The sequence below is a fragment of the Alligator mississippiensis genome, chromosome 1, assembly GCF_030867095.1.
Source record: "Alligator mississippiensis isolate rAllMis1 chromosome 1, rAllMis1, whole genome shotgun sequence".
NCBI classification, from domain to species: Eukaryota; Metazoa; Chordata; order Crocodylia; family Alligatoridae; genus Alligator; species Alligator mississippiensis.
Window position 1 is genome coordinate 289,543,321 of NC_081824.1, and position 27,698 is coordinate 289,571,018.

The 27,698-nt window shown below is 41.7% G+C and overlaps 2 protein-coding genes across 2 annotated transcripts in view; one reads left to right on the forward strand and one right to left on the reverse strand.

The window, feature by feature from the left end:
- The first annotated feature begins 847 nt into the window (after positions 1-847).
- N6AMT1 (N-6 adenine-specific DNA methyltransferase 1) lies at positions 848-12,914 on the forward strand. The gene is made up of 6 exons (XM_006267159.4): positions 848-1,031; positions 2,781-2,867; positions 3,847-3,937; positions 8,071-8,154; positions 9,368-9,509; positions 12,414-12,914. Exons 1-6 carry the CDS (start codon positions 889-891, stop codon positions 12,518-12,520), a joined length of 654 nt encoding a protein of 217 aa, XP_006267221.1. The 5' UTR covers positions 848-888; the 3' UTR covers positions 12,521-12,914.
- A 4,121-nt stretch (positions 12,915-17,035) lies between these two features.
- The window catches only part of LTN1 (listerin E3 ubiquitin protein ligase 1), a 49,681-nt gene continuing 39,018 nt past the window's right edge, over positions 17,036-27,698 (reverse strand). Inside the window, exons 25-30 of the mRNA XM_006267160.4 lie at positions 27,282-27,468; positions 26,168-26,339; positions 20,917-21,137; positions 19,418-19,612; positions 18,486-18,653; positions 17,036-18,003 (exon numbers count right to left, since the gene is read on the reverse strand). Of these exons, the coding sequence (XP_006267222.2) occupies positions 17,941-18,003; positions 18,486-18,653; positions 19,418-19,612; positions 20,917-21,137; positions 26,168-26,339; positions 27,282-27,468 (1,006 nt within the window). The 3' untranslated portion in view covers positions 17,036-17,940. The remainder of the gene's footprint in view (positions 18,004-18,485; positions 18,654-19,417; positions 19,613-20,916; positions 21,138-26,167; positions 26,340-27,281; positions 27,469-27,698) is intronic.

Consider the following 27,698-nt stretch of genomic DNA (forward strand, 5'->3'; position numbering starts at 1 on the left):
TTCAAGACCTGGTTAGACAAAGCTTTGGCTGGGATGATTTAGGTGGGGATGGTCCTGCTCTGAGCAGGGGATTGGACTAAATGACCTCCTGAGGTACCTTCCAACCCTAATTTTCTATAGTTTTATGATGCAGGGTTCCCAGCCCCAGCCTCTCCTGTTGTGCCCACAAACTTTCTATCCCCTGAACTCTACTGGTTAAGGAGTGCTTCTGGCACCAAGCCAGCTCCTGCTCCTGTCCCCAAGGGTTAATACACTTGTGCATAGAAAAGGACCTAGACTAGGGAGGCTCCTCCCGTACCTTTCCAATTGATAGCAGGGAAGCAAGCAAGGGTGTGACCCTCACCCCTCCCAAAGATGCAACCCCCTGCTACAGTGTTGCCAGGTGTACAGTATTTATATTTGTACAATTATTTCAGCCTCTATACTACATACGATCAATAATAGTAGAAGTGTTCAAACAAACTGTTGGGCACCAACCATGGTGTCCCCAGCAGGGGCTGGCAGGGCGGCACCTCAGGGACTCAGTGGTTCAGAGGCACCAGCCTGCACAGGCAACAGCCTCAGTTGCTGCACGGGAGGGTCAACGCAGTAGAGCAATGGGCTAAGCACGAGAAAGTGAAGTGTGTGGGGGGGGGGAACATAGCACCCGACCCTTCCCTCCACAGGCGATTGCTTACGTCACACCACTCGAGGCTCCGCCTTATGTAACCCCCCCCCCCCCCCTGCTGCCCGATGCGTCACACAGCGGTAACGCGCCCCAGACTTTACTCTTTGACATCCATTGCTCCGTGATCTCCCCCTACCCCCACAAGGCAGCTCAGCTGAACACCGAATCACTGATCGAGAAGGGCATTAAACACCTGCGCATGCGCACTCCACCAAGCAACAATGGCAGCGCCTGCGCTGCCCACGCCGCAACACCACCACGTGGGGCCGCGCGGGCCATTCTGCGAGGTGTACGAGCCGGCTGAGGACACGTATTTGCTGCTGGACGCGCTGGAGCTAGACGCGGCCCAGCTCCGAAACGCCCGGTGCGCACTACGCAGCGAGGGGAAGAAACCACTTGCGGTCTGGAGGGGGGGGAGGCTGAATAACCAATGGGAGGAGCCGACGCCGCTTGTGCAACTGCGCCATTGGGCTGGCAGCCTCAGCCCTCCGTGTCCTATTGGCTGCCTGCGAGCGCGGAAAGGGGACCGAACAGCCAATGGGAGGAGCTGAGGCACCTGCCTGGAGATCGTGCTTCGGTACAATCGGGTTGTGCCAGTCTCCACCCGCCGCTTTCTATTGGCTGCCAGCGAGCGTGGGAGGGAGACTGCACAGCCAATGGGAGGAGCTGAGGTGGTGCTGGGCGGAGCCAGCAGGCGTTTGAGGGGCGGGGCTTGTCTCAAGCTCCTGTGCTGTTGGGCTGTATCATTGGCTGGGCCCATTTGGAGCTTGCAGCAGTGGGGGAGAGGTCCCAGTCCAGGGGGCACCGAGCCCATGTGGGACCCTGCCATTGGCAGCAGTACCCAGCCAGGCTGAGGGCAGCTCAGGGCGCCTGTGTGAGCTTTTGGGTCCCAGTATGGGGCTTCCCTGCACCTACCCCTGGAAACCTATCCTACCTTCCTCAGCCAGGAGGGTGGGCGGGCAGGCTGCCTGGTGCGGGCATGCTTACCTCAGTGACTCAGGATCAGGAGCTACATTCCCAGCCACCCATTCAAAGGAAAGCTGGATAGAAATTGGTGGTAGAGGTGCAGTGCAGTGTTGGGGGAGTGAGCAGCTGGATGCGGAGCTGCTGCTCTGTCCATCTCCAAAGGGCCCCCCAAAGCACGGGGCCTGGGGTGGTCGCTCTGATTTGCACCCCCCAGGGATAGCCCTGATGCTGGGAAATGTTACCATAGCCAGATATAGCTGTCACTGAGTTTCTAATGTGCTGACACTTAAAACACCAGCAACTGTGAATGCTATTCTGCTAAAGCGTTTCCTGCTTTTAGAGGGCACAGATTTGATACAGCTAGGTTTGCCAGTGCAAAAAGGAGAGTGGGTTTTCATGCCTCTGTGTAGGTTTACTAAATAATAGTAACAAACTTACATTTGATGGTAATTTTTTGCTAGATTTAAGATTACTTCCTAACATAATCCTCAGAGAAGAAAAATTTCCTCAGTTACAGTGTCCCTGCCATCATTAATCTCTCTTTATTGTGCAGGGAATGGATTATGTTTCTCATTCCTTATTCCAGTAAGTTGTTCTATGTTGGCCTCTTTTATATTCAAAATATTTCCGGGACATTACAAATACCATTTGAACTTGAATAGGTAGCATACAGAGAATTCATTTTATTATTGTTCATCTTGGAATTTCTGAGATATACATGTCAAGGGCCAGTTTAAACATATTTCTGCTTAGCACTTAAGATCCTTGCTTCTCTGGGCAACCTTGCTTCAAACTCTTATGCCACAGCTGCTAGCAGAGTTTCTACCAGCAAGTGGTAGTAATGAACAGAATCGCTGAGATTTGATGTCAGTGGAAACAGATATTGGGTTGAGGGGAAAAAAAACCTAACAGGATTGTGACAAATAAGAAACATTTTGATTCTTCAAGGGCACCAGTTATCACCAGTGAGAGATCAGTCAATATAAAGCAGATCCCCCCCATTGTGCTGTGAGGGCAGCATGACCAGTAAACATTCCACCATCACTGGTTGAGAATGCCTCTGACCACAAGTTTGGCAGCATTCCCTGTCCAGTCCTTCTATTCTTGTAAATACACAATGTACTCATTTATTTTCTTTTAAATTTAGAGTTGAGATCTGCCTTGAAGTAGGCTCAGGTTCTGGTGTGGTTTCAACATTTCTGGCTTCCATTGTTGGACCCAAAGCATTATATATGTAAGTAGAATACCAAAGTTTTAAATTACTGCATTGACACAACTCTAAGATGACCCAGATCTTAAAATTACCCCTCAATAATTAGATTCTATACATGGAACATTTATAAATTTGTTATCATTTTCCATGTACAGAACCTAATTATTGGGGGGGGGGGGGGGGGTCATGTTTAATTTATTGCCCTCCTCACCACTGTAGGTGGGTAGGCAGAGGGAGGCAGGTAGTGGGCGAATGTCAAGGAGCTTGCCCTCTGCTTGTGCCTGCCACCTTTGCCCCTGCCTACCTCCCCTTCTCCCCTTTAATCTTGCTCTGCACAGGCAGACTCTGGCCCTATTCTAGCCTGGGGCACTGAGCATGGCCCCAGCTTATCCCTGTAGGAGCCATGTTGGCTATATGCTGTTGCTACGGGGCCAAGCTGGGGCCCTGCTCAGTGCCCCAGGCTGCAGCCTGCACAGAGCCTGCTAGCATGGAGCAAGGGTAAGGTGGGGAAGCAGAGCTTGCATGATGCGGAGGGAAGATGGCAGGGTGCAGAGTGGTGGGGAAAGAATTCGGTAATTTGATTAAATAATGAGATTTGTTCAGGTAATACTGGAAGTTTGAGAAGACCTCATATAGTAGAGAATCACTTTTCTAGCAATGTTAATTAACTGGAAGGTTTTGTGTTAAAAAAACCTATCTTCCCATAGTTGGGTTTTCCTTGTTAGTGAGACAACTTGTTTATTAGTCATACTTCAAGATTTAAAAACATTACACAGTAGCAGATGTTTTTTTCTTGTTAGCTTTTAAATATTTAATTTACAGTACAGTAGTTATAGTTTTCAGCACTGCATTATCTGGTGTTTGATTATCTAGAATGATTGTGGTGCTAATTATTCCAGATAATCAATGTTCTACTTTAATAAAATTCAATAGATTCTTTCGTTTACTTTTTTTAATTATATCTTGTAACAGTGAAGTAGCATTAATGTCTTACTTTCAGATGTACAGACATCAACCCTACAGCAGCTTTTTGTACCATGGAGACAGCTCTGCTTAACAAAGTTCACATTCAGCCAATTATTACTGACCTGGTAAGATAAAAGTTTCTATAATGTGACCTTCAGATATATTTCAGGACCTGCAAAACTATAGCAGAGACTTGCCTGGAAGCAATTAAATATTTACTACAGTATTTAACAAACTACATCAGTTTTCTTGAAAGCATACTACATGTAAATATTTATTTTATTATTTTGCAAGGCACTCCTGTTTATGCACTCCCTTGGATATTGTTGCAAGCTTACAAAAAACAAAGTTAAAAGTGACTACAATGCCTAGAAAAAAACCACTGCTACTCTCAAAAATTGGTCCAGAACGTTGAGGTGGAATACTGTGTTACCAGATTTGCCCATTGCCTTGGGGTGCTCATTTATTTATTAGGGATACATTTCTAGGGTCTTTGCAATTCTATCAGTGTGCTGCTTGTGTTTTCTATATGGAGCTGTATATCTCCCTTTCTGCAAGTCCTCACCCCCAATGGAGCTATCTTGTGAGACTTCAGTTTCAATGGGGCTGAGTTCCTCCAGTCACCAAATCAGTCATACACATGCAGATTAACATGACACGCCTGACCCAGCCGGGCTGATCAGCATGGGCAGGCTGACACCCTCATGTGCGAAGAACATCGGTTCATCAGAGCAACAAGAAACTGCAGTCAGACACAAGCACACAAGTAAACGGAATACCTCTGAATCCGGCTGGGTTTCCAGCTGACACCCTCATGGGCCAGCATTCAGTTCATTAGGGCACGTCTGAGCCAAACTGGGTCAATCAGCCTGTACAAACTGATCCCCCTATGTGTTTCAAACTTGATACATCCCAATATTTAGCCTTTTGATGAGCAGACCCCACAGTATTTTGGGGCTTCACAGGGATCTTTAGCTTAGGTAAAAGAAGTGTTGCTGCAGAGCAAGTGGGGAAGGAGAAGTAGAGAAGGAAAAATATACCCAGTTACTACTAGTTTGACTATAAAAGTTATTTATTGCTAAGTATATGAAAAATATAATGGTACTAGTAGTAATAGACATGCAAAGGAAAAACAAACACAAACAATTACAATACTACCCTGGTTTCACTAAGTATTTGGGGAACCTTAGCTCAAGTTCAGGTTCAGAAATCTATGCCAAAAGAGAGAGAGCGAGAGCTGGGATCTCACCAGTCCAAGGCACTTGGGTTGCAATGCTGACAGGTAAAGTTCTTAGCACAATCCTTGAAGGGAGACTATCTGTTTCTTCCAGCTTCTCAAAAACAACAGCGGATGGTGTCAGAGAGACTTCTTTTGAAGCGCACACACACACTGCTGCTTTTTTTTTTTTTTACAGATTTTTATACCCTCAGTTCAGCTCCTTCAAAGCATTCTTAATAGTGTAAATAATTGTCTTTTCTATTGGCAAGGGGTTATCTGGTTTGGAACATCTCAAGAAACTGATTGATAATCAGGAAAAAAATAAGGTTAAGGAGTAACCAGACACTTAGGAGCCAGCTTGAAATTCCTATGGATAGCAGATATACTGACTGGGATATCTCGTGATTTCTTCAGAAACAATAGATAGCTTGCAGCATCAGGGTTTTGGATTTTTCACTTGTGAACAAGCCTCAGCTTAGCATGACTTTTCCAGATCTTACTATAGTCTTTTAACAGACTTAAGGCAATCATTGGAGTGTTCATAACCTTTTGTGGGGAGGGACTTCCACAGTCATCGTGGGAAAAGTATGACAACACTTGTGGTCAGCGCTCCAACAGGCTGGATGCTGTGATGAACCCTTTACCATTGTTCAAATGTTGCCCATACCCCCTCTGACTTGGTCTCTTTGCCTCAGCATTCCCAAACCCGGCAACCAAGTTTTAGTCAATCAAGTTTAAATAGGCCTCCCATAGTGGGACCGGGGAACGTACGGCCCGAGATGCCTATTAAACTTTACTTCTGCTTAGGGGGGGCAGTCCTTTGTAAATCCATATTAGAACTGGTCTGATAAATGCTGAGCTGGGTGTGTGTAAATGTGGGTTGATTAGCATTTGGAGCACAGATTCCCCATCATGCAGTGCTCCCCTGCTTCTCTGATCCCAGAATTCACTGCAGTCTTTGCTTTGGGCTTTCTGTTCTCCATCTCCCATGTAAATGAATGGTCATCTGGTTCCATCTCAGATGCGAATGAGACCTACTCTTGTCACCCGTATCTGGAGGGTTTTAGGTGTCTCCCACTGCATCTTAATCAGTTTTGTTTAGGTGGGGGGGGGGGGGGATTCTTTGTGAGTCAGACAGGCTGCATCCTGTGCCAGGGTTCCCCAAGATCACGGAGCTGAGAGGTAACAACTGAACATGAAAGGAAAGGACAAAACAGCCGATGTGGTACCAAACTGTAAAGAAAGTCTATGCCAGATGAGTCCCTCAGTTGTTAAAATACAGCTAGTGCTGAATTACTTGTAGATGGATTTGAAAACTGAGAACACCTAGAGCTTTCAGGTGGGCAACTAACTTTGTACCCAGGGCTATAATAACCTATAAATGCCCAAGTCTAAATGTTTTGTCTCTTTGTTATAAGTTCCCTTGTATCATGATTCATTTAAATAAAGAATGCCTCACATCATGGGAAAGTAAGTTTTACGCTTCCTGTGTAAGATTTTTAATTTTAAAAAATGTTGTTAGCTAGAATATGTGAATACTTGTCAACAGTCAAGTTTCCAAGTGAAAAATTATTGCCTTGTGTAGGCCAATGAACAGATAACAGATGTTTAACTTTGCATAATTTCAGACCTGGGCTGAGTATGAATCTGAGCAAGAGGCAAAAAACTGCATATCATTTGATGCCCTTAATTAGTATAGCTTCTTTCTTTCTCTTACTATGCTGTAGCTCTAATTCATGGGCTGGGACCCTGTTGAGAATTCTGTAGTACTATCCTGGGTGTTTTGGTCTATGTACTGCCCCAGCACAGTGAGACAGGCATAGTGCTCTTGGAGTAAGTGGGAAGACTAAGCTGTTCAGAACCAAATGTGATAAATTTAATGCATTGCTATGGAGCGGAATGGAAAATAGGGGCAGATGCCACTGCACTTTAGATGGTTTATATAAGATAATGTTATCACTCCCATGGGAAATCACTTGCAGTACAGCTGAGCTGTGTCTTTTTTTCCCATTTCCAATTATTCCTGTTTTTTTACCAGCCTTAAACATCTGGCAAACATCACCAAACGGGGCCCCAAACAGTTCACCCAGAATTCCTCTGTCGCCTCTCCCCCAGCACATAGCATATGTTTTGTGTGGCTCTGCTGTCGATGATGTAGAGCCAGACCAGGGTGCCCTGCATCTTATCTGCATATACATTTCTGGAGGATCCCAGGACTTATAATAAGAACACCTAATTCCAGTAATGAGTGGCAGCCTAATTAGCACATAGATCCTTTGCGGGGTACCTGAAGTACGCATGCATACTGAGCAGTGCTGAGGTGTGTGATCAACGTGGCTTGAAATCGCATGGATTCTAGTGGGTTCTAGCTCAGTGAACCATAGGGTAAATTATGAGGTTCTTAACTTTGGACAAATGTCAAGTATAGTTTGTACTATATGTTAGTGGGTGCCAAAGTGCTGCTTAAAAGTGCATTTATCAAGAACCTGTGCTAGAACTTGCAGCAGTTCCAAAAAGTAACATGCATCAATTCTATATGAACTAAGTGTATGGGTACTGTATACAAATTAGTACATCTATGTTTAATTTTAAGGTCAGTGTTTTCACGTTTGTTCCTCACAGCCGTGTGCTCAGAGAGAACAGGATTTAACAGTAAGGAGAGGGGTGGGGAGAGGGTGCAGGGGGGAGGCAGAGAGCAAAGGGGCTACCTGAGCCGTGAGATTTATTTTCCCTGCTATAGCAATGGGAGGGGGACAAATTCAAAGCTAATTTCCACTAATTAGATTCTATGCCTGGAAATCGTAAGAAACTTATAAATTTTCCAAATATAAAATCTAATTATTGAGGGGTCATTTTATGATCAGGGCCATCTTTTATTTAAGTAAATACGGTATTCAACTTAGCTTCCCACTTAATCCCATGCATGATAAATATGCAGTCTTGTAATGATTATATGTATAAAGAGCAATATAAGTGTGTGTTTCTGTTACCCTTCAGGTGTGTAAGAGAACCTGTTCCATACCTTGATTTAATCTCTAGGTCACAGGACTGGTACCAAGATTAAATGGGCAAGTTGATGTATTGCTGTTTAATCCACCTTATGTGGTGACCCCTCCTGAAGAGGTAAGATATGAGGATTTGCAATTTAAAATCAGTCTTTTACAGTATGATTTGGTTCTCATGTGACAAATTGGTATTTAATTTCAGTTCATTAAATTACTACTATTCTTGAGTTGCAGTGGTTTGATAAAGAGCAAGTGAAAGTGGAGCCATTGATGGTCACAACTCTTTACAAGAAATATCGACCACTAGATTTGTAGCACCTTGTTGCACAAGGTATGAAGGCCATTACCTACCCCTATTTCCATAGGAAATTTGGGAGTTTTCTACAGAAATTAATTTTTTCCATTGGAAAACACCCATTTCCCAAAATAAGGTGCATTTCTGAAGGGAGAAAGTGAAATTAACAAGAGCCTTCTAAGTGTGAGTTGACAGATTCTCTTTTGGTTCTTCTGAAATGAAAATTTTCAGAATTTTTCACACAATTTTAAGGGGTTGTTTTTGTTTTGTTTTGAAACTTTTCAACCTGATTTAGGATGAATTCCCCACCTTTCTCCCCCTCCCCCTATCCCACCGGATGAAAATTGCACTTTTTGGCCTGCTTTAATTTTTATCTTGCAGTTATTCAGGCCTGTTATTGGAAATTTACACTAATGCCCATTTATAAAAGTACCTTTGACTGTTACAAAACAGTCTATTTTCAAACAGCTGCAAACAAATTAATGTGTCTATGTCTCCGGAGCACAGCCCTGAAATAAGACACATCTGATGAATAAACAGTGCTGCCATTTAACAATTTTGATGTTTAAAATGTTTTGGCTCTTTTGGGTATGGACAATGGTGGGGGTTCCTAAAATGTTGCAAACATCTAGTGCAGTGGTTCTCAGCCTTTTTTGTACCAGGACCCATTTGTAAACGTTGATGGCCAGTCCTGATCCAGTGCCTCTCACTTCTGACCTGCTGCACCCCACCCCCCGACCCCAGCCTCCCAGTGTGTGGGGCAGAGGGCCGATGGTGTGGAACATGGGGGACCTCAAGAAGCCTCTCACAGGCTGGAACTCTGCCAGCCTGCAAGGGAAAAACCACTACTTCCCACGTTTTTCTCCTTTAAAAGAGAATCCATTTTTAGAGTGTGTTCACAATCCTTTCGTATATTCTTGCGACCCGCTTTTGCGCCATGACCTACAGGTTGAGAAATGCTGATCTAGAGCATTTATCTGTATAAAAGTTCAAACGCTTAGCAAAGCAATTTTATCATCTCTCTAATTTACTCTAGGCAGAAAGCCATGGAATAGAGGCTGCCTGGGCTGGAGGCAAAAATGGCAGAGAAGTAATGGATAGACTCTTTCCTTTAGTAGCAGATCTGCTTTCAACAGGAGGATTATTCTATTTAGTCACAATTAAAGAAAACAATCCAGGTAATGAACTTCTTATAATATGCACCAAACTCTACTTAATAATGCAGACATCAGACTGACTGAGATAGTGTATGGTAGTAGCAAGTTGCATTGGGTTGACAACATTTTATTAGCATTCATAGGCATTCTTTGAAGATCCTAATACAGACTAGCATGTATTTGTGGCAGTCTTTATCAAAGATGTCTATCTTTTTAAAGCGTTTTGTCTTTCTTGAAACTAGCATGAGCTAAATCTCCGAAGAAAATTTTACATGCCTTGCTCTCCAATGGGATCCTCGGGCCTAAATCATTAATTTGATTTATATTCTAGTCTTCCCAAAAAACTTACTGCCACTGTCAATTAACAAAAAAAGAGAGTATGTAATAAAACTAAATACCCCAAAACTCAACCCAGCCTGCTAAAAGTCTGCCCAAACGAAAATGCCTGACATTGCATCAGAGTGTGGAGGCTCCTCATACAGTCCATGAGAAGAGTTAGGTACCCAAGAATGGATTTCGCAGAAAGCAGCAAAGGGCATTTATAGACGTACCTTTGTCTGCTGGAAATCCAATGCATTGGAGCGAGATGCAAGCTGATGTGCCCGGCCCTGCGTCACATACATTTGTATAAATGGCAAAATGCATATTAGCACACAAAATGGCAACGGTGCACTTTTGAACTAAAACACCTTTGGTATGCTTTAGCTCACAAGCATGCCACTGCCATTTTCTCAGCACTGATGTGCATTTCACCATTTATACAAATGAATGTGCTGCAGCACACCACGTGAAGAACTGCTGCAGTACAGAACCCCCCCGACAAATCGCACACCACTGGTGATGACATATCACCCCTCCCTTGAACCTGTACGAAAAATCCTCAAACAACTGCAACCCATACTAGAAAGAGACCCTATTCTTAAAAAGATCTTCCCAGAGCCACCCATCCTAGCCTTCAAACAAACACCGAACTTCGCCAACCTCATCACCAGAAGCAAACTTCCTCAAGCCCAGAACACACCAAAAGGATCCAGACCGTGCCAGGACAAGAAATGCAAAACCTGCCAACACATCTCCACCACCCCCACTATTACTACACCCCACAACAGAGCCATCAGCATCCCAGGATCTTACAGCTGCACCTCCAGAAGTGTAATATACCTCATCCAATGCACCAAATGCCCTGATGGAAAATATGTAGGAGAGACCAAACAACGACTGCGTACCAGAATGAATGCACACCGGAAATCTATCAAAGACAGAAATACCCAATTACCAGTGGGGACACATTTCTCACAGGAGGGCCAGTCTCTCAGTCCTGATCCTCAAGGGAAACTTACACACTTCCCAGAGACGAGCCTATGAACTCCATTTCATCAACCTCTTGGATACTAGAGATCACGGACTAAATATAGACATTGGATTTTTGACACATTATAATCTGCCTGGCAACTGACTCCCCAGCCTAGCCCCTGGCTTCTTTACTTTTCATTCCATCCAGAAAGAGCACGCACCAACTGCTGAAACTTCCTTAGCCTGACGAAGGGTTTTTGAACCCAAAAGCTTGCTTAATAACTATTCTCCAACTATTTGGGTTGGTCTAATAAAAGATATCAAATTCACCCAAGAAACCTTGTCTGCCTATGTCCTTAGACCAACACGGCTACAAACTACACCCCTGCAGCACACCAGGCACTTTAAAAAGTGCCCAGCACTGTGTCACATACGTACAGGTGCCCAAAGTGACTAAGAATCTGTCTAAAGCAGTCAGAAGGAAATGCCAGGAATGGGGTGGGGCCTAAGTCCTGCTGCTTACAAGTAAACAGCTAACTCCAGGCTGAATGGATCTTTCATGACCAAAATGGAAATGCCTAATGCAACTCAGTACCTAACCAGCTTTGTATCCACTGAGCAGGGTCTATTTGGATAGCTCGTTGTGACTTAGGTACCTCGTTCTGTCCAAGTCCTGTTTAGGTACTTATAAGGTCACTTGAAGCTGGCCTTACACTGGGGCTAAACCCAAAGATTTATTTTGCAAGAGCTAAGTGTTGAACAACATAGTAAGTATAAGAAAAACACTGTCATCATTACAGCACCGTGGGCTGTCTCTGGTAAAATAAAACAAAAGCTACGAAATGAACTTCCATGTTTGGACATTTTCATAGGGCAAACATGAGGTTTACAGCTGTGTTTCATAAGACTGTTCAAAAATAGTGCTTGAAACCTGAGTGATCTGGTGAAATATTTTCAATTGAAGCAGTTTGTTAAGATAATATCTTACATAGTATAATGATTCATACTGAACTATAAAGTTACAGATGCTAACTGAACTTAACTCACAGTGGTGTATACAGATTATTAAAAACAATTAAGCACTTAGGTTTGAGTCAGGAACACAGTATATTTTAAGTTAAGCTTTATAGTAAAGTCGCTGATTTTTTTACATTGTTAGACAGGTATGAAAATCTTGATGTCCAATACTAGAAAGGTAACTTATTCATTACTGTTGGATGGTTTACTTTGCTCTAATCCAGAGGTTCTCAAACTGTGGTCCATGGACCACAAGTAGTCTGTGAGCTCCATTCAGGTGGTCCGCAGAATGGTTGCGGAACAATCAAGAATATCTATGCTTGTAAGGTAAGACTACTGATATTAAAATGTGAGTTATGTGCTTTGATTTGTAGAACAAAAAAAAGTGTATTAAGTGGTCTGCCGAGACCATCAGCAATTTTCAAGTGGTTTGCAGGGAAAAACAGAAGTTTGAGAACCACTGATCTAATCATTTAAAGGACCATGGTAGATAGATGTTTTATAACACTGAAGTTTTGCTTTGGTTTTAGCCAGTAGTTTAAGGCAGAATAGGCTTGTTTTAGCTGTAATTTAACACTTAAACTGAATTTTAATTTTATATATTTTTCATTACAGATGAAATTTTGGAAATCATGAAACAGTGTGGTTTAAGGGGTGCTAAAGTACTTTCCAGACGAGCAGGAAAAGAAATGCTCACAATTCTCAAATTCAGCAAATCTTGATGGCTGCTCCTAACCTTCTGTATGCTGGAGATTGTTAAACCATATGTGGTTAATTTTTCTCTATGTTAAGCTATTTTGTGTCTGAACCAAAACTCAACCTACCTCCTTAGAAAAAAAAATCTTGTCATCTCTTGAGCACTATAGGCAAGTTAATCAAGGTTGTCATTGTTCCTGCACTGTGATGGTGTCAGCGTACTGTGACTTGCAGTCCATAAGAAGGCAGTTGTTTCTGGGCTTTGGTCTTGTATGTAGTGTGGTAGAAGAGCTGAAAGATGCACTTTAAAGGTGGGTATTTACATCTTAAATTTGGCTATTATTTACTTTGTTTTATAATTGGAAAATTAAGTGAACTGGTGTATATTTTTGTCATTCAGTTAAAACAACGTTCTTGTTACTGCTTTGTCTTATGATAATTATTCCTTACCAAAAGCTTTGGTTAAATCAATGTTTTGTCAAGCTACTGATCTTCTCCAGTTGTCTTTTGTCTCAAGCACATTTTCTGCATTTTTGGCAGTCTCTTGAAATCTAGTAACCAGATAGTAATCTTGCTGCCATAATGGGCAAAACTTGATCGTACCTTGCTACTCTACTGTAAATATCCAGTTATAGTTAACAAATGTCAGAACTTGGTGTCTATCAGGGTTTTAGCTGAATACCCTGGGTAAATCAACAATGTAAGAAGCTAATTTCAGTCCATTTTGATCAATTATACAGATTCTCGATGGGTCCTTGCAGACTTAAAAATTAAAAACCCCCCCCACACCTGTACTTTACCTTAAAATCGACGTGTTCCTGCACTGAGCCCTGCACATGCCCAGAAGAGGCAGTGCATTACTTCAACCCGACTCACCCAACGTTTGTAAAGATCAGGCTGATTAGTGGGGCTTTTTTGGTGCTTTTAACTAATAACTGATTGAATCAGCTTTAACTAAAAGTGGCAAAAAGCCTCGCTGAAGCATCCAGTTTTTACGGATGCTGCAGAGCCGGGCTGAAGTAATGTGCTGCTGCTTCCAGTAAAGTGCATTTGTTTATTTTTGTGTGTGTGTGTGAACAGCCTATAACTAGTAACTACATTTACTTTTATAAGAAATAAGATTTAGTTCAAAGTATTTCAAGAACCTTAGTAGTTCTTTATGGTATGGATTAAAACCATAAATAAATTGGTTTAGTAGCATCCATCATTTAGCAACGTATAGGATGATGTGCAGGGAGAAAGCCAGATTAGTGTCCCATAATGTAAAACACCAGTTTTTTAGTGGTACTGGTTCAGGCCAAATAAATCTCAGTTAAGTAATGATGGCTTGGATGTATGGGAGTGTAGATATGTATCTCATGGATCCTGTGAAGTGAGAGAATCTCATTGGGTACTTCCATTCACAAGAGTCTGCATTTTCACTTTCTTCAACTATTTATTAAGTTGGTGGGTTCTAGAGAGACAGTGACCTCCTTCCCCATGTATGTTCAGGCTAAAGCTAAGTATAATCTTAAGAAACTCTCTTCTGAAACACCCTTTATGATCTTGTGTCCAGGGGCAGTGAGATTTCATATAACATTTAATTGAAATGGAAGACAGGTGAAGAAGGGATAGGACACAGCATTTACCTCAAGGGAGGGAGCCACAAATCATTACCTCTCTCATCTATTTGTATATGCCTGAGAGACCATTCCCTTGAAGTGGACTATTCTACCTTAGATTCTGATCCAGGTGGAGACACTTGCACATTACTACAGGTGAACTCTCATAGTTTTGCCCGATCTTCCTCCTGAATTTGCTCTTATTTCTCTGCCACCTTTGCTACAAAAAAGCTTTTTGGCTGTTGCAGTTTTTCAAGGCTGTGCACATGTGTGCATAAGAGAATTTTTTTTTGTTCAGAGACTCCATTGTAATATTGCTCCCCTCTTTGTTTTCCTTCCCAAGCCAAATGTTTGTCAGTCTTAATATTCTGGGCACTTGGCTGCTTGGAATCCTTGAGCAGCCCCTGCGGATCTGCCACAAAGACTTTTTCTGAGGCTAGATCAGAAGCCACAAAGGTCCTTTGTTTTCCCTTGTATTAATGTTGTCCAAATAGGACAGTGTGGTTCTTGCAAAACCAGACTGTAGACAGGATAGCTTCATCTGTGAGGTAAGGGTGTCAACATGTCTATCTGACATTGATCCCTGTTTCCTGGCACAGAACAGGCAAAGTAGAATTCTTCTTATGTGAAGTCTGCACATGCTGCCTCAAACTGGGAATTTCTCCTTTAGATTTATCTAGCTCAGCCTATGGGGGACAATCTGCCATGTCTGAGAAGCAGAAGCATCATGGCAGGATGGCTCTCTAGAACTGGTTGAAACCAACATTCCTTTTAATACCTGATCTGGAGGTGGGGGAGGAGGAAGAAAGGAGATTGCTCACTACCACTAGAAAGAAAAAAAAAAATCTTGGCAAAAACACCCATGAGGAGCAAAATGAGCTACTGGTAAATTGTGGTTAGACAGGAAATTAGGTGGCCAACTAGAGAAAAGGCATGGCCATCAGCTGCCACCACTCAACTGCCCTAGGAATGCTTCTCAAACCTGTGGGAGAAGTTGGGCTGTGGAAATCGATAGTTAATGCCCATTTGCAGCAAAACTGATGAAAGCAGTTTCACTACCATCTGTTTTCTACCTAACAGAAAGCTGGCCACTACTTGAAGGCAGCATGTATAAACCAAATATGTTTGACCTGCTACGTCATAAGTAATTGCAATGCTGTGCTTAGCAGCAGGTATAACTTCTGTATTTCCTTGCTTAGCAAACCATAGAAAAAATGCCAAGATTCTCTTGCTACCAAAATTCATCAGGGACTGTTAAGTTCCTGCAGCTTATCAGGACCAAGTTGTAGTCTAAAGGGTCTCTTTCATGTGAGGGTTTTGTGGTTTTTTTTCTTTGCAGAATCTGGCTTTTCACTAACCATGAATACCTATCATAAAATTATAATATACACTGGTGTAGAACAGAACTTCAACTTGGTTATCAGGGAGGGCTGGTTTATCTTTGAAGCTAAAAAAAAACAACAAACCAACCCTTAAATCTGTACTGCTTTCAGCTAGCCATTTCACATCAAAAGGACAGGTGGCTGTTGGTCAGATGCTTAACAGCAACATAATCTCAGTGCTCTAACATATTGTTACAGCAGTAATTGACCAAGTTCAACATGAAGCCAAGACTGTTCTCATACCCTAAGCTATTTTGATGAAATGGAATTAGAATTCCTAAACTTAAGTGCTATTTTATGTAATAGGACTAGGAGTGGTAATGCAACTAGTTAGATTTATCTTCAAGTTTTCTGAATATAAAATATGTAGTAAAACATGAAATTATGAATTACTCTAGCTACCTACAAGCTAGTATATGATGTGAAACCCTGGCCTTGTTAAACTCAGTGTTTTGGGTTTTTTTGGGGGTGGGGGGGTTTGCTACCAATTTCAATTGGGAGAGGATGTTACTCTTGAGGTACAGGTTGCATTGATTAGAAGACCAAGACAGTAAAATTTATACTGTGATCTTCAATTAGTCTGCTTTTGGGCTAGGAAGAAGAGGGGCCATATCCAAATATTTGAAATGAACCCACTGCTATAGGCCAGGTTTCCATCCTTTAGCCAGTCATTCAAAGCAGAATGGTAGAAGATTCGCAAGATGGGCAACACATCTATAGTGGTACTACACATTTAGTACTTGCTAAATGACTATGTCCCAGCTGAACGCGGGTCATTTTTGACCCTCCTTGAGCTCTTTGCTACTGCACAGTAGTGGTAGCATCATAATTAGTGCCTGCCAGTGCTACATCGCTGTAGTGACAGCTCATCACTACAGTGACATAGCATCTTGTGTAGACATGCCCAGAGACGGAATAAAATGGTGATCTCCAGCTGTTTTATAATGGACTTCAGTCTGTTATCAGAAACAAGCTGGAGTAATAAATGACTAGTTTAACAAATTGCTATAACAAAATGAGAAGGCTCTCAAAATTTATTAGATGCAGGGTTACAAATTCTTAACCCTAAGATTTTTTTTAAAAATGGGTAATTTAACAGAAGTTGTAGTTTACTAGCTTTTCTCTTTTCAGTATGAGATAAGAAAAAGTTCTCCACTTGCTGCCTATTGCTCACAACGCTGGTCCTCTTGCTTCTCCAAGGTACACAAGCCTAAATTTTTCAGAGCTGAAAGTGATCATGGGTACTCCACTTGACACCTTAAAAGGATCCGACTTTCAGAAAAAATGCAGAGTACCCTATCCTCTGAAAATGAGGCCTTTTCAAGGCATGTCAATATTTGGGTACATCAGGCACTAGTCAGATTAAATTCAGGCCTTTCATTTCATAAAACTCATTGAACAAAGACAGTCCCCCCCCATAGCTTAGAAAGACTGATAGATCTTTTCCCTTTAACTGGTGTGACTTTGGAAAGTGAGCACAAGCAGCATAACTTCAAGGTTAAAATGCATGATGTAGCTAACCAACTCATGAGTGAAAGAAATTGTGAAATGTGGACAGTTTTTTAAATTTGATAAATTTATTAAATTTAGTTACAAAACTAATTCTTGTAATTATTGGAGAATGTCAGTAGATAATAATACTTCATCAACAGTAAGTGACTTTACCAGGTATCGACAAAGCAATCTGCAAATGAGAGCACAACAGTTGGCAGGCATCCTTCCTCTTCACTTGAAAAAAAAACAACACAAAAAACCCCACAGTTGCCAGTCCACTAAAATGCAATAGTCATGTTGGGGTTCTTTATGGACTTTTCCTAGTAAACTTGGCTTCCTTTCCCCTTTTTGAGACATCAACAACTACCAAAAGTCAAAATATTCTTTCAAAGGGAAATTTATAGAGGGGTTAGATTACACTGCGTTTCAGATCATGCTTTACCATGAAATCATCAATGATGTTTTTATCCCATACTTTCACTGTAATGTAGCAGCAGCTGCACCCACACAGTCATGAGTTGCATTTATAAAATGAATTTTACTGCTACCAAAAATTCAGATTGCCACACTATTTAAGAATAAGGTAACTTGTAAATTAAGAGGCACCAGCTTACTTAAGAGCATACCAGTATGTAAGATTGTTCTTAAAACTGTAGATTTAACTAAGCTACAGCTGAATAGCACTTCAGCACAATCCTTAGTGTTCAAGTCAGATATGTATTTTTTTGCATATTTTAACCTTTTAAAAATATATAAGTTAAAATAAATTAGTCTTATGTTTTACAATCTAAGGAGTATTTTCAGTTCCTTTACAAAAACAGTCCAGAGGTAAATGTGGATCATTCTATTCGCCAAACAATTTAAGAGAGTATTTTCAAAAAGCTTGTTTGCTTCCTTCAACATACAGTTCTTGATCGAACTGCCTTCTCATTTACTACTTTGGTCAACCACTGAAGACAGCGCTGCAATTCAAAAAAAGGTCTCTCGACAAAGCGGGCAGGTGGATTTGTTGCTAGATGTGAACCATTTGTACTGCAACAGAAATAGGAACAATTAAAACATTAACATGGTCAATTTAAACAATGCATTGAACTTCAATGGGTTCTGTTTCCTACTTGTAAAATGTTACGTTTAGTGTAATATAGCAGTATTCATTGGTGAGCTATCAAACACCAACTGTACCTAGTAAAGATTTGCTCAAACACTGCAAAAGCAACTTATTTTTCAAGAACTAAAAATGGTAAAGTGAAATTCATAAAAAAAAGCCATTGTTCCTTAAAACCACCACCCAAAGTTCTATTATGCAGCCTCATTTTAAGAAATCAGAGAACCAACATAAGAGCTATCATCTTTGAAACAGTAGTAATTTCCCCTTGTATTTGGACATCAACCTGTACTGTCATTTATGGTTACTGTGTTTTCAATCTTACGATTTACATACTTCAGTCTCAAACAGGTTCTATGATTAAGCAAAAAATTTACTCTTTTACACAAGGTCAATAATAGTCACTTACCAAACAGGCCGAATGGAATTTTTTCTTGCATGTTCTGCAGGCTTTTTTGGGAAGAGAATAGTTGGAACCATGAATAACTGAAAAACAGATCATGCAGTCTTCAACGCCCTCAAAACGTTTGTCCACATTGTTCTTCCACAAAGCCAAACCTTCCATGATGCTTCCATTCTATCAGAGAGAAAGTTACAACAGTAATCAATTCCAGTAATGATTTAGAACATCCTTTTATTTCTGTTGTCACAGCACCTGGTTGAGGCCATTTCTGATTAGGGCCGCATTATACGAAGCCCTGTACAAATGTGGACCTTACCCTGAAACATTTATAAATTTAAAGTGACACATCTTTTATGAAGATGGAATAAACATGTACAATTTTATATGCATATAACTTATTGACCTACTATCAAGCTTAGTCCATATATTCTACAGCTTCAATAGATCCTTGCTAAGAACATCTGTTTCCATTTAAAGAGCACATATAAAGCTGTGACTTGAATTCACCGTTCTGTTACTTATAACCACAAGTGTTAAGTGACTTTTGTAACAACCATGTCAAATTTATAGAATATCCTTAAGTCTCTAATACAGCACTATTCAGGAGTTCTTGTTCTACACTATAGGCCAAGTACTGTGGTCTAATGGGGAGAATACTGGTATGGTAAGACCCTAGGTACTGCTTCCAGCTACAAATACCTGACTCTTGGTGACCTGAGGCTTATAAATTTTACTAGGCGTTTCAGCTTCCCCACCTTTAAAAACAGTCAGTAACACAGACCACCTTTGCAGACCTTTCTGACATCTGTTGATGACAATGGTAGTAACTGCAGGCTAGGCATCAATATATTCTATTATTACACTACTAAGGTTTTTCCACTTTTTGGTGTCACTCTGTCCGAAGTTTTCAAAACCAAGGGCTTTGCACAAATATTTACCTGGTGAGTGAGGTATGTGCTTAATTGTAGCATCCAGTTTCGCCACTGCTGAACAGCCACACCAACCCTCTTTCCACTCTCAACTGTTATTGAGCCCAGTGGGTAATTTGGTGGAAGCTGTATTATCAACTCAATAAATATATCATCAACTGAATAGGTAGCAATGACTTCTCGTGTGGCAGACCGAGCTTTTACCTGTAGAAAAATTAAGATCATATAAAATCATGGCAGTTTTGTAAAATAATTTCTGAGCCTCAAAATACTTCATGAAATGCATTTTTCATTTTCCACACAACCCCAATTTTGACCTAAATGAGACCTGTATGGTTTGCATAATAATGAAATTCAGGGTAGGATGCAAGCACAAGACACTTGACAGGTTTTGTCTATTACGCATCTGGAAATTAAAACATTATTCACCAGGAGATTTTCATTCAAGAGATTTTACCAATGTTAAGTATACACTTACCATCTCAAATTTTTTTTTTTTTTTTTTTTTTTTTACATGTTACATCCACTGTTTACTTTTTATTATCCTATACACTTGAACCAGCAAAATAAAGAATTAGGAAATCTTTTAATTACAGAGGGAAAAGTCCATATGTGGTCTTGCCAAACTAAACAGTAGCAGCATGAGCCAATCAATCAGACTGGAAGCCTGCCATCAATCACTGATGTAGTTTAAAAAGTTACACCAGACAGGAGTTAGTGTGTTCATAATGGCACAGGATATCCCACAAGAACTACAACTTCTGAAAATAATTTCTGATTGATAGCTATGTTTGAACTAACAGTTTCAGAGTATAAGATGTGCGTCACTGTAAAACAAATAATATGCCACACCAATATCAAATCAGAGTATCACTGATTATGTGGGTAATAGAAATGAAGTCCTCTTAAGAGCTGTCAGGATTACAGTCTAGTTTTGGAAATCAACATCAAGTCTTCTGACATCTCTTTATGAGGACCTAGGGTGAAATCCTGGATACTATTAAATCAATGGCAAAACTCTTGACATTAGTAGTCAGGATTTCAGCCCAGTCACAACAGCAATAAAACACTATCCTGAGATAACTCGATTCCTCTGATGGTAACAATAATTCTCATCTAAATGATAGCACACAGCTTCCGTTTGCAGTGAGTAGCTAGTTTAGAAACAACAACATTGATATAATTTAGTTTCTGTATCAGCAATCATAATCAGGGATCCTGCTTTTCTCTGATCCCCCCCCGAAATTTTCAGGTTAAAAAAAGGAACCCAAAATCCACTTTTTGTCCATGATCAAAATGAAACACCAGTAATACATAAGATAAATAGATAAATACACACACACACACAGATAAATATGTAGTGGTGTTTCATTTTGTTCACAGAAAAGTGTGGATTTGAGTTATTTTTTAACCTGAAAACAGGATTTTTTTTTGATTGGAGAAAACCAGGATCTTAGTCATAATCTATAAAGAAAATAACACTTCCAGGAGACAAAGGCATTACTAACCGTCATGCCATTAAATAACTGCGTGCTGCTCTGCACAGAAGATATTTCTTGTAAAGAAAGCACATTGCTGACGTATTTGCTTGTAAATTTGTCTACAACATTGAAGACACGTTTCTCGCAGCTGTTCCACCAAAGTCTAACCATAGCAGGCAAGTCCTTCAGTGTTATGTGATATACAGAGCAGGCCAAATGTGGAATCTGAGATGACAGTACTCCTGTTGCTGCAGAGGGCGGGGGAGGAGAGGGAGGAAAATAACACATTTTGTTAAATATCATATAGATAACAAAGGATAGCTTCCCGTAGAGCTGTCCCCATATTAGCTACATTAGGTGAGGGAGGGAGTAGAGCTAGGACTGGGACAAGGGCAGGCACTGCCCAGCCAGGGGAGAGCAAGGGGGAGGGGTGGGTCCTGCCTCTGCATGCACCCCTGGGGGAAGCATGGAGGACACGTGCCCCCTAGATTTGTGTGCAGGGTGAGGGTGGGCTGCCCACTGTGTGCTCAGGGCCAGGGGCCTCCCAGCCTCTTCCCAGCAGAGGCTGGGCCAGAGCTGGGCTTGGGGCAGGTGGGGACAAGGTGGGTTTGCAGCAGTGCTGGGAGGGGGGGCTATGGCCACCCCAAATTCCCCATTACCCCCCCCATGTTCACCCCTCCCAGCACCACCACTGCCCACCCTGCCCCCACTCACCCAGAGTGCAGCCCCAGCCCACCCTCACCTCATGCACAGATCGGGGGGCGGGGGGGGTAGTGCCCTCTATACTTCCCCCTGGATGCATCAGTGGCAGAAGCCACTCCCCCCCGCACCCCCAATGAGCTGCCCACAGCTCCACCCTGCACCATCCTGGCTGCCCCAGCTCCACTCCCTCCCTCACCCGGCTGCATTCCTGACCACACGCATGCTGCAGCTACACACATTTATCAGTAACATTATCAGCCAAATTGGCCAAAAAAAGCTGACTGCCGATAATGTCAATTTTCCTTTCATCAGTGCTGATATGATACGGACCAATATATTGGTGCATCACCATTTCTAAACTGTAAGTAGTAACTACTTAAGTTACTACATACTAACATTTTGAATACATACTATCTTTATTCTTGCATAAAATACTAAAAGAGAAAAACCAAAACCAGAAAATATGCCAGCAGAATGTTCACCATCATGCGGATGGGAAATGCTAAACAGGTTCCCATGAAAGTCAGCAAAACAGACAAGCTGTTGCTGAATATTATGAAAATGAAGAAAATAGCTGGATGCATAATGAACCATATTGTGCAAATAAAAGGCGAACAGAAGATGCAGGTAAGACATAAGGGTACTATTAATACACTTTTAGTGGATATAACAATTGTCCAATGACATTCTTTCCAGAAATCACCAGTTTCTCCAAGATCCATGCTTCAGCCTATGTTGAACATCACTGTATCTGACATCAGTGGTGTGCAAGACACTATCAAGAAAACTGACAACCACTTCACAGGTTGTTGCCTATCTATGGAGATTGCTCTGATCTTATCAGAGTGCCAGAAAGCTGTGTTTTAAAAGGCAGCTTAACCAAGTGGGTCTATGGCAGTGCCTTTTAGAGGATGCCATTCACTGCAATACAAATTCTGTGAGTTTTGCCCCAAAGTGAGCACTATAAATGCTATAAAAAACAATGATAATGCTATAAATGAGGGCATAATTGCCAGAATTACTGGAGAAGAATGAACATACTTGAGCATAAATAGTAAACATGTTAACAAGGGGGCTGGGTTTCTAAGTTGCTCAACAGTTTGTCATTAAGTCGTTTGCCTCCCTACATGTAAAGTGGGATTCTGTTGCAAAATATGAATCTGAAAACTGACACGTGTGACTTAAGTTAAAAAGACTACAACACTATGGAATTAGAAGGGATAACATGAAAGGCTACTGGAACATGCATTCTTTTGCCAGGAGTCACATTATATCCATCAGACAGCGTTTAAGATATGCAAGAGGCAATTTCTTATCAGAGCAGCTTGGCTAAGGTCAAACACTTGATAGATGTTTACATACCAGAGCTTGTGTTTGGACATAGCCAGCTATATGTTGCAATGTTAAGGGTGAAATCATTTGACAACCTGAATATACAAATTATACATTCAAATGATCAAGTAATACTGCCAAACATGGAAGGCGTTCACACACCAAAAAAAGCAGTATTCTGTGAAATCCTCCAATAAAGTTTGTAATAGTAATAAGCCTGCTCAAGATCACATACCATTTATCTCCCCTTCATGACTTTCAAAATGACTGAATATACTTATGTTTAAGGGATGCATTTAAAAGCCCTTCTGAAGCTGCTCCAAGTTCAGCAAGTGATTTCAAAAGATAAGTGGATTATTTCATTATATATTTAACCCTAGTTTTGTCTTAGGATTCTACAGAAATATTTTGAAGTAAACTACAACTCTTGATCAGCTGCAGGATAAGGCTGAAAAGACTAAAAAAGCTACTACAGGTAGGTGCAGATTTTTAGACAGAACCTATATGCTCTGCTTTATTGAAGATGTCAAGGTTTTTGCCACACACTTTATACAAAGTTGACAGAGAATTTGACTGAAAATCAGCAGGGGGGGAAAAAAAAAAATTCAGGCAAGATGCAAATGTTAACTAAAAAAACTGCACCACAGTGGAAGGAAACAGAGAAGTTGCAAGAACAAATAAAACAAGCTTGAGTTGATCACCAGTGTGATTTACTCGACTATAAGCCTTCAGAGAGCTTGCAGTCAGTGATGAATTTGGTATAAAAAGTTATTTGAGAAAAGATTCTTATGTATAAAGCAAAAATGTGACCACTATAAACACTGTTAGCAAAAATTTGCTGGGTACGCACTTGCAGGAAATATTTGCATATTTAAAAAAAACTCAAACACAGCATCGATTAGATAGTATGTTAAACTAATGCCACAACTTTCAATGCAGTAAGAGTTGGTTTGCAGCAGAATATTAAATGTAAAACTACACTGATTCTATTGACTGGTCTATTGTTTGACATAAGCAGAATGTAGTTAGAGACGGATGTTAGTCAGACTATTGGCTAAGTATTGCCAGTGCATTTTAATTCAAATGTATTATTGAAAAGACCAAATTCCTTCTTTGGTTCTGCGGTAGTGTAGGTTGTAGCCTTGTTGGTCTAAGGACATAGGCAGACAAGATTCTCTGGGTAAATCTGATATCTTTTATTAGATCAACTAAAATAGTTGGAAAAATTCTAGAGGTGCACCGATACATCAGTCTGATATAAAGAAAATTGACTATCGGAAATTGGCCTGTTATGGCCGATAATTGGGCTGATAACAGCCTGTGCATGCACGCACGCAGCCACAGTGCAGCACGTAGGCTGTGAGGAGCACAGCCCAGCAGCTTAGAGAGCTGCCTGCAACTGGTAAGTCTGGTGTGATGGAAGGGAAAGGGGAAGCGGAAGCGGAAGGGAAGAGAAGGAAGCAGGTGGGCAGATCAAAGCCCTCACCATGAAGGAGGGAGCGGGGCTGGGGCAAGCACTGCCCAGTTGGAGCAGGGTGGGTGTGGGATGGATCCGTGGCTTGTCCAGGGAGCATGGGGGAGGGGTCCAGCAGCTCCCACCACTTGTCCAGGAGGGCATGGGGAGGGAGTGCCCCCTGATTTGCATGGGGCAGGGCGGGTTGGGGCTGCGTGGGGCTCTTCCCAGCAGGGGCTGGGTCATGCTGTGCTCAGGGCAGTGGGGTTGGGGGGGCTACAGTGAATTTTGGGGTGGCTGCAGCCCCCCCCACCTGTAGCCCCACTCCCAGCACCGCTGCTGCCTGCCCCGAGCACAGCCTGGTCCAGCCCCTGCCAGGAAGAGGCCAGTGCAGTCCCAGCCCGCAGCAGCAGCCACCCTACCTCACGCAGATCTGGGGTACACAAACCCCCCATGCCTTCCTAGGGTGCATCCAGCAGCAGGAGCCACGCCCCCTGGAAGAGCCATTTGCAGCTCTGTCCTGCGCCCCGCCCCACTCTGGCTGGGAAGTGCCTGCCCCAGCCCCAACCCCACTCCCTCCCACACCACAGGAGCATCGATCCCCCCCCCCTGAACTTTCTCTTCTCCCACCCCTTCTACCATAACAGGCTTACCAGCTGGATACTGCTCTTCAAACTGCTGGGCTGGTATCAGAAACCAGATTGGTATCAGCCGATATGCCTCCTTAAAAATTGGCTATCAGTATCAGTGCTCCCCTAAAAAATTATCTTTGCAAGTTTATGGGTACAAACACCCTTCTTCAGGCTGAGGAAATCTGCAATACTTAGCCTGAAGAAGGTTGTTTGTACCCAAAAGCTTGCAAAGAAGATTTTTCCTTTGGTTCTAGCACTCTGAGGGCTCTTCCAGGAATATCGAATCCCGTTATAAAAATAGAAACCAGGAAAAAAAATGTAGCCCTTTGCCTGTGCCTGTCTCTACTGCTGCCTGCCCCCCCACCTTTTGCCTCCTCTGTACCTGTGCCTGTGTCCCCCCCCACTTTCTGCCCCCCTTCCAGGACAGTCAATGGCCCCAGCTCCAGCTCTGGTCACAGCCCAAGCAGAGGCAGCAGCTCTGAGCAGCTAGGGCTGAGGCCGGAGATGAATGTGGAGGAAGGGGGACAGGGTGCAAGTGGCCAGAATGGCGGATAAGCAGGGGGGTGCACCATCTCCCCCATGCTCAATAATAAATATTATCACTTTAAATATCATTTTGAAAATGTATTTTTATGTTACTAATATCCCTTTACACAGTTAGACAAAATAATTTTAAACTCTGAATTTAGTTTTTTGTACATTTATCTACTTCAATTTTCATCAATTTAACTCTCCAATTTTCATATGCTAACGTAATGTTCCAATGTTTTGACTACAAGCCAAACACTGCAGATAAGTGAATGTAAATATGAAATGCAAATATTTTGAGGTTATTTCCACAGTCTTTTTTTCTTTTAAACAGCCTAACCATTGGGTATAAGCTACCTAAAAAGCACCTTCTTAAGAAGTGTGCCTACACTGTCTAAATCCTGAATATGTGCAGACACATGGCACCATTATTTACAAAGATAAACTGGTGTTAAGGATTTTCCCATCAGTTTTTTTCTAGTAATAACTCAATCCAATGATGCTGAAGTTAAAGATGGAGAAATTCTGGCAAAGAGTTATCTTTATTTTCGTTCACAAAGAATCATATTTTGACCTTACCAAGACTGAAGTTGCTCTCTTTGAACAAACATCAAATACATATTTTACTAACCTTTGACATCCAAATGAACGTCTTCTGTAAAAAAAGTTTTAGTTTCCTTATTTGGAACCTCTGAAGCTGGGCCTGAAAAGACTGGGTTTTCTGGCATAAGCCTGAACAGGTGATAAAGCAGTTTATTCAGACTCTTAGTTCTTCGAAGGTATTGTGAATAGAGAGCTCGCAGCTGATGAGAGAAAGAAGGGAAGTAAACATGAACCATAATATAAAGTAGCTAGGTTTAAGAAAGTTAGGAGTGTTTAAGAACAGAAGATGTATGGTCCATTTGTTAGGGATCTGCCAAGTACTTAGGAGACTGATTAAATATGCCATCCCACACAGACTTCCTATGTGACCTTGGTAAGTTACTTCAGTCCATATTTATAAAAGAGTATTTAGGTGTTTGACTTCCACTGAAAATCAACTCGAGTTAGACACCTAAACACCTTCAAAAATTTGACTGTTAGCCTCTCTGTGCCTCATTTCTCAACCTGAGAAATGCACATAGGACTTCCCCATCTCTTAGGGAAGTTCTAACATACTCACAGGATGCTGCAAAGATACATACATAAATGAGGGTGAGATACTAAGATATTAAGCCATGGGTGCCCTGGAAGTACCTAAGAAAGATATCTACATGATTCGCAAAGAATGATTTAGTGTGGCAGAACATACAAGCTATCAGGAAAAGTGTTCTGACTCCAATGAACTGGTCAAAAGTTTAGTGGTCAAGTTATTTAAAAACTATTATTATTATATTTTTAACTTTTTAAGCAGCATTACTCAATAGTCTTTTAGTAGCTTTCCACACTGTCATATCAAGTATGTGTGTTTTATTGCTATACCTAGCGCTCTGCTTTCTGAAAAAGTGGGGCTGGATGCACAGAGTGAGACCACGCACCTCTGTGGAGTGGAGACACCTGTAGTCATCTCTATCAGGGTATTAAGAGACATAGAGCTCCAATAAGAGTACCCCTAATTTTATGCAAGCTGGAGGTTGGAAGCCATAGCATACTTAAGAGAAGAAAAATATTCAAATGGAAACATCAGGATCATATGGAACCTGATCTAAGCCAAATCAGGGTGTGGAGAAACCCCCTAGAAGAAGAAGAAACAGTAAAATACATACCTGGGAAGAAGCTGCCTTGAAAAAAGTTAATACTAATTTCCATGTGAAAAGATATCCTAAAACAAGGCAGAACTCATCACTCAGTGGTTGAACCACAGCAAACTCTCCAACTGGAACACTTTCTAGAATGCTTTCTAGTAAGAGCTCTTGAGTGGCAAGAACAGACATAAGAGCTGCAGGTGGTGATCTAAAGAACAATGACATTTGGCACGGTGATGAGAGACCAAACAAAACTTAATTAAAACTGATTTCTTGTTTCCTAGTCTGCTTAGCCTCCCCTCAGCACAAAGCATGTTAGTCCATCAGAAAGCTGATGTACTTATGACAGTAAAATTCACTTTTCAAATCTGCACAGCAGGACTCTCAGCTTTAACAGCGGTGTCCCCTTGAATAGGCAGACATTCCCTGGGCTGCTTC

Excerpts from the sequence above, each read along its gene's own strand:
- N6AMT1 (XM_006267159.4), top strand. The coding sequence starts at position 889 with ATGGCAGCGCCTGCGCTGCCCACGCCGCAACACCACCACGTGGGGCCG. Across the intron at positions 2,868-3,846 it reads GGACCCAAAGCATTATATAT|ATGTACAGACATCAACCCTA; the intron begins GTAAGTAGAATA and ends TCTTACTTTCAG. Across the intron at positions 9,510-12,413 it reads AATTAAAGAAAACAATCCAG|ATGAAATTTTGGAAATCATG; the intron begins GTAATGAACTTC and ends TTTTCATTACAG.